Raw genomic sequence first — 6,594 nt, forward strand, 5'->3', positions numbered from 1 at the left:
TCCTCTTCCTTAATTGGCCTCTTGGCTGGGTACCAACAACCCCCACTCCATCCCCTGCTGTCTCACAGGCTGCCAAACTCCCCATGTCCATCATCATCGTTGGCGTGGGCCAGGCAGAGTTTGATGGTGAGTCCTCATCCCCTCTGCTTCCCAAAAGACTTCAGGCCCTTGGGAATGACCCTGCCCCAAAGAGTGCGTACTCACGCCTAGGCGTGTGTGACTGTTTTGGTGAGCTGGCAGGGCGTGACAGTGTGTTTGTTTGCATAGGGGTGTGTATGTTAGGGTGTGCACCCCACACCCATGTCCCAAGGAGAGGAGGCCGGAGTCACTCCTCCCTCCTCCAGCCCTGGGAGCCTGGGGAGGGTTGGGGAGCTGGTACACTGGGCTGGAAGTCAGAGACTCACATGGGTGGGCTCCTCTTGTCTCTTGGCTTGTTTCCTCGTCTCTAACATGGGGGTCTGATCTGATGGTCTCTGCCCTGGATGGGCCTAGGGTTGGAGGAAAGTACACTGTCTTGCCAGGCCCAGGTACGCACCATTAATCCCCCAGCCCCATGCCTCTCCTCCCCACACAGCCATGGTGGAGCTGGACGGTGATGACGTGCGGATCTCCTCCCGGGGGAAGCTGGCTGAGCGGGACATTGTCCAGGTGAAACCCAGACCCTGCCTGTCCCTCTGGCCAGGCTGACATCACATCCCCTGCCCCAGGTTTCTCTGGAAAGGGTCCCAGAGGGAGGTACTGGGAGCCCCAGAGTGGCCTGGGCCACCATAGAAGGGAAGAGGAGTCAGTCCTTGGGTCTTAGATCTCTCTGGACTGGGCCCCTCCCCGCCATGTCTGAGACTCATCCCTACCATTGTTTTGCCCAGCCCAGCCCTCCCTAAGCTGCCAGGCCTCCATGGTCTCCTGCAAAGCATAGCCACCTAATTATTTTCATTTTCTGTTGTTCTCTGCTGGGCTACCTTCCCAGTGAGATGGCAAACCCCTTGAAGGTAGAAGTGTCTGTAGAGTTGCGGCAGCTCTCTCCAAGAACTTTGCTTGGTTAATTGAATCAATGACTTAAGCTCTGCAAGTAGGATGCGATGTGAGCAGACAGGTTTTGGTCCTCAGGGCATCCCTGTTCAGTCAAGCCTCAGATGTAGCTCAGCAAGAACACACCCTCCTGGTACCTCCTGCAGACTGAGTCTTTAGTGCTTTGGCGATGAGGAATAAAAATTCTGTTTTTGGAAAAAATTTCCGTACCCCCTGGATTAAAACAAAATTGGGGTAGGAGAGGGGTCATTCCAGGTGTAGAGACCAGATAGGGAGCTTAGAAACCAGAGCAAAGGCAATTTGGGAGGTGGGACCTTATGTAAAGGCCTGGAGGTGAGGTGAGCCTGAGGCCCTAAGGGGTGGGGGGAGGGATACCCCCTAGGAAGAAGCCAGACGGGCCTGACTTGAGGTGTTGGCCCAGTGAGGAAAGAGGAGAAGCAGGGCCAAAGGGCAGAGAGGGCCCCGAGAGGTGGGAGGCGACCAGAGGGCTTGATTTCCAGAGGCCAGAGGATTCATTCCACATTTCCTGAGTGTCTGCTGAGTACTTGTGCTTGGTGCCAAGACCTCCGAGATTGAGGAATCTTGGTCAGTGGTATGTCCTGGCATGGAATAGGACCTCAATAAGTGTCTGAGTGAATGAAAGAATAGTGACTATGATGTCAGTTTTTCAGATAATTCACCATGAGGAGGAGGGGTTGAGTGAAGTGGGCAGAGGTTGGGGAGGAGTGGGACAGGAGGTTCGAGGGGCTGGGGTCCAGCAGGGGCCCTTGCCTGACTCTGCCTTCCCCACTGGCCAGTTTGTACCCTTCAGAGACTACGTGGACCGCACGGGCAACCACGTGCTGAGCATGGCGCGACTGGCCCGTGACGTGCTGGCTGAGATCCCCGACCAGCTGGTGTCCTACATGAAGGCACAGGGCATCCGCCCACGCCCCCCACCTGAGGCCCCAGCGAGCTCACCCCCGCAGTCCCCAGCCCACACGCCCCCTGCCTCCCCTCTGCACACACACATCTAAGCCTGGCCCATGCATGGCAGGCGGCTGGAGCCCGGGGAGGCCAGTAGAAGGGTAGGCAGGGTCCTAGACACCGCTACAGTCTGCCCTGCTTGGCCTTTGGAACCCGTGTGCCTGGGCGGCTGGCAAGGGGCAGGGCCTCTGGAGAGTCCTTCCCAACTTCTTGGTCTCACTTATGACCCAAACCATGGGAGTTGGGGGCTACAGATGGTAGAGATGGGGTTCTGGGCCCCTGCTCTTCCCTTCTTCCCATGACACCTGGTTCTAGCCCAACCAGGAAGGTGTTAAAACCAACAGGACGATTGGAGTCCCTCTCAGCCTACCTGGGCAGTCCCACCTGCTCCTGTGTGGCCCTGAAGCCTGGGCTGCTCTGCCCTCCTCCCGTCCCCCTTCTCCCTCCCCTCCTGTGCCATCCATTCCTCTACCTGGCCCCTGACCCTCACCCCAGTATCTATCCTTTCTTTCTTCCTAGTGAACCCCATGAGCTGATGGGTTGGCACAAATACCTGAACACGTGACCACCCCCAGAGTCAGTTGCTTGCAACGGGAACCCTGCAGATATATAAAGGGGAGGTGGTGATGGTAGACTGTAGGTCACGTGATGGGCCAGGAATAGAGGTTTTTAAGGCACAGAGTCCTTTCAGGTGCCTCTCAAGCCCAGGTGACACTGGTTCTAGACATAGATCCACAGGCCTCTCCCTAGTGTGGGCCCACAGGCCCCTCCTCCTTCCCCCAGAGGCTGCCCGGGGTCGTTGGCAACCACTCCTCTGCTACCCACCTGGAGGCCTGGGTGAGGAACAGCCCAGCCCCGCACTCCCACACGGCCCTTTTATCCCACAGTGATAGGAGATGGGAGTCCTGGGTTCAAGCCCTGCCTATAGCCCCTGCATGCTGTGGGAACAGAAGCAAGGCCCTTCCTGCCTTCTGGATCTTGGTTTCCACATCTGTAAGGCAAGAAGGTTGACCAGATAGTCTAGGAGTTACCTTCAGTTCTTACATCCTGAGAGTCCATTCATCCCATGCCCAGCTTCCCTCATCCCTTTCCTCACCAGTGCAACCTCTCACCCCAGGCCGTCTTGGCTCTCGGGTCACCCTGTTCCATCGCGTCACCCCAAATCCACCCTAGTCCTTCAGCTTTGAGCTCTGGAGTCTGAACCCGAACCCCTGCTGCTGCTGTGGGAAAGGCGAGAAAAGTGATCTCACCCCTGACCCACCCAGCCGCCCAGCCTTTACCTGGGAATAGGCCATGCATGCCAGTCCCTTCTGCTGCATGGGGCTCCTCAGCCCACTGAACCTCCCGTTGCTGGGAGGAGACCAGGCCCTGCCCTGTCTGCTGCCCAACACCACTCCCTTCCCGTCGTGCATGATGGTGGTGTTTCTACGCTGTCTGGTCCTGTGCCCGTGTCTGAGACAGTCTCTGTGTGGAATTCGCCTTAATCTGAAGTAAACTTGGTTCTTTTACTAAAGTTCCTTGTTTTCCTTTCTTCTGGGAGAAATAGCACAGAGGTTGCTGTTTGACAGGGGCCAGGTTCTCCTCTCTCTCTTTTAACCTTATGTTAAACAAGGATTTACTGAGCAACTACTGTGTCCCAGGGTCGGTGCTAGGCACTGGGGTGCAGCAATGAACCAAATACAGGCCCTGTCTCCACATGGAGCTTACGACGAACACAAATAAGACAGGTGTAAGCACATAAACAAGTAAATAACATAATTTTAGATGGCGATGGGTTACAAAGAGGGTGATATTTTAGATGAGGTGGTCAGGGATGGCCTCACCGAGGATGCAGCAGTTGAGATGAGCTCTAAGGAAATGAGAGAGGGAAGCATGCTGATATCTGAGGCAAGAGGGCTCCAGCAAGTACAAAGGCCTTGAGGTAGAAGCCTGCTTAGTGTGCAAAGGACAGCAAGGAGGCTGGTGTGGTTGGGGCTACATTAACGGGGGCGGTAGTATAGGAGATTAGGTCAGAAAGCTGAAAATCTAGAATGCATAGGGCCTCGTAGGCCATGGTGAGGCCTCCAGCATGACTGCGTGAAACAGGCAGCCATTGAGGTGAAAGAGGTAACATCATGAGATTATTCTCTGAAACAAGTGGGTCACTTTATTGCACTTGATCACTCATTCACTCATCTCTCAACAAATATTTACTGAGCATTAGTGCCAGGACCTGCTCAGCTTTGGAGACATTGACATAGTTGCACCCTCAGGGGCTACCCACTGCTCCGGAGCAGCGAGCAAGGAAATCCTACAACCTTGGGGTCCCAATGCTAATCCAGTGGGAGGGGCCAAGGTCTGTGGGCACCAAAGGGTGACTCACAAACTGTGTGCCCATGGTGAATTACTGCTCTTTTCGATGGGACCATTACTACTCCTCCCTTAGAAGATTATCATGTGGCCAAACAGAGTGACATGTAGATATGCACATGTGACATGTGTGCCGGGCACAGGACCTGCTGCACTTTAGGTGCAGAATAAACATCATTTTCCTCCTTGTCCCTCTTCACATATAAATTCCTGTGGCCATCGGGGACCAGGATCATAGGGAAAGGTGACTTCTCCCTTCTCCAGGCAAGTTCGCTCAGATTAGACCTCCAGGCAGCCATTCCTGATCTGCACATCACCAGAAATTTGGTACTAATTCCACCAAAGTTTGGGACTTGTTTACCACTTAGGATCTTAGAGTAAATTAGAGCTGATTCACAGCTGTCCCTATAATTAGCTGCCCCCTGACTTGCATTCCGATACGCTTTGAGTGGGAACCGGGTGGGGTCACAGCTTGGGAAGAGGGCAGTTCCCATAACCAGCTCCTTGTACCTCTCCATGGGCACCCGTGGGAAAGCTTCAGGAAAGATGCTCTCCTGGCAAGGGAATCGAAGCTCAGAGCCGCTGCCCCAGGGCACCTAGAGCATCTTTACTGTGCTCAACACTGTAACTCCTCTCCTGGGTTCTTTCTCAAGGCATGTTCTACGGGACACTGGTTCCCTGGCATGGATTTTGGGGAACTGCCTGCACTGAGCCCCTCTCAGGAAGTCCCAGTAGTCTTTAGGTATTCAAGGTTCTGATAAGTCCTGCAGCAAAGAGACCAGTTTGACTTAGTTCAAACCAGCGTTTTCCAAGCTTTTGACCATGGAATTGGTATGTATGTGTGTTTAGCTGTAACACTATTACCAAGTAGACCATGTTGTCTTAGGAATTTCAGTAGAGACAATCTCCCTGGTTCCCAGGCCAACACACAAGCCTGAGGCCTGCTCTCAGGAGGCCAGAAGGAGGGCATGGAGATGGGGTAAGATGGATGGAGACCTCCAGTTGGCTCTGAAGAGAAGGAAAGAGCCTCAAAAAGAGCCCCTACCCAGCCACACCGGAAAAAGAAACCACCGGAAAAAGAGAAGAAAGGAAGGCATTCAGAGATTCACAGGCCCAGACTCACGGCTCCATGGTTGACTTTGCTTTCCCTTATTGGGTTGAGAGGCGTGTGTGTGTGTGTGTGTGTGTGAGACAGAGAGAGATGGTTCCATGGTTGACTTTGCTTTCCCTTATTGAGTTGAGAGGGGTGTGTGTGTGTGAGACAGAGAGAGAGAGACTGAGCTGGGGGAGGGCAGGCAGAGAAGGTAGAAGAGGCCGAAAGTCTCTCCTGGACTATGAGCCCCCACCCAAGTTGTGACTGGCCCCTCTCCTCACCCCATTCAGTCCCTGGGCCTACAGGATCAAGCACTCCAGGCTGTCAGCCCCCAGATCATTCCTCTACACACTTCACTGCCTTTGGAAGTCCCTTTCCAATCCTCTTGTCCACTCACCTCAAATGCCCTTGAATTAATACAAATAAATTGATAACAATAGTAATAATGATGAACACTCATACATACTTATTAAGCACGAAGCATTCTTCTAAACACTTTATATGTGTTAAGTACGTTTATCTTTGTAACAACCCTGTGAAGAAGGCACTAATCTCATTTTCCGAATGAGAAAGCTGAGGTATTGAGAGGTTAAGGGACTTGTTCAAGGTCATACAACTAAAAAGTAGTAGAGCCTACAGGTGTCTGAGCCCCAAGATGGAATGAGAGCATCGACTCAGTTGCCATTAAGTTTCTGTGTCACCTTTACCAGGCTACCTGTCCTCTCTGGATCTTAGTCTCCCCACCAGTAAAATGGAGGGATGGGTTCTAATATCACTACGGTCTTCCCATCTCTCTTGAATCTCAGCCCTCCCATCAGCTTATCCTCTCAGACTCCCACCAGACCCCATAGACCTCCTGGGGCCTTGTCATGGCGAGGTTAGACACTCTCCATCACTGTGCCAGCCCCTCCCACAACCCCTGGGATACCTGGCTGTCATTGACCTGCCGAAGAGGTCCCTGAGCCCTGCGTGACTCTTCTATACCTCACGTCTTGCCAAGTGTCACTTGGCTTCCGCTTATATACCTCTAGTGACAGAGTGCTCACTGCTGCTGAGGCATTCCTTTTAAAACTGAAGAGAGGAATAGAGGCCAAGAGCGAAGACTTCAATTAAACAAGTAGGAAGCCTCTGTCCTATATCTCCTGCCTCCCTTTTCT

At 53.3% G+C, this 6,594-nt stretch overlaps 1 protein-coding gene across 1 annotated transcript in view; it reads left to right on the forward strand.

Annotated features, from left to right (window-relative positions):
- Positions 1 to 3,468, forward strand: part of CPNE5 (copine 5) — an 88,487-nt gene extending 85,019 nt beyond the window's left edge. Inside the window, exons 19-21 of the mRNA XM_006907318.2 lie at positions 69 to 126; positions 575 to 648; positions 1,827 to 3,468. Of these exons, the coding sequence (XP_006907380.1) occupies positions 69 to 126; positions 575 to 648; positions 1,827 to 2,045 (351 nt within the window). The 3' untranslated portion in view covers positions 2,046 to 3,468. The remainder of the gene's footprint in view (positions 1 to 68; positions 127 to 574; positions 649 to 1,826) is intronic.
- Positions 3,469 to 6,594: the final 3,126 nt, after the last annotated feature.

The sequence above is a fragment of the Pteropus alecto genome, unplaced genomic scaffold, assembly GCF_000325575.1.
Source record: "Pteropus alecto unplaced genomic scaffold, ASM32557v1 scaffold202, whole genome shotgun sequence".
In the NCBI taxonomy this organism is placed as follows: Eukaryota; Metazoa; Chordata; class Mammalia; order Chiroptera; family Pteropodidae; genus Pteropus; species Pteropus alecto.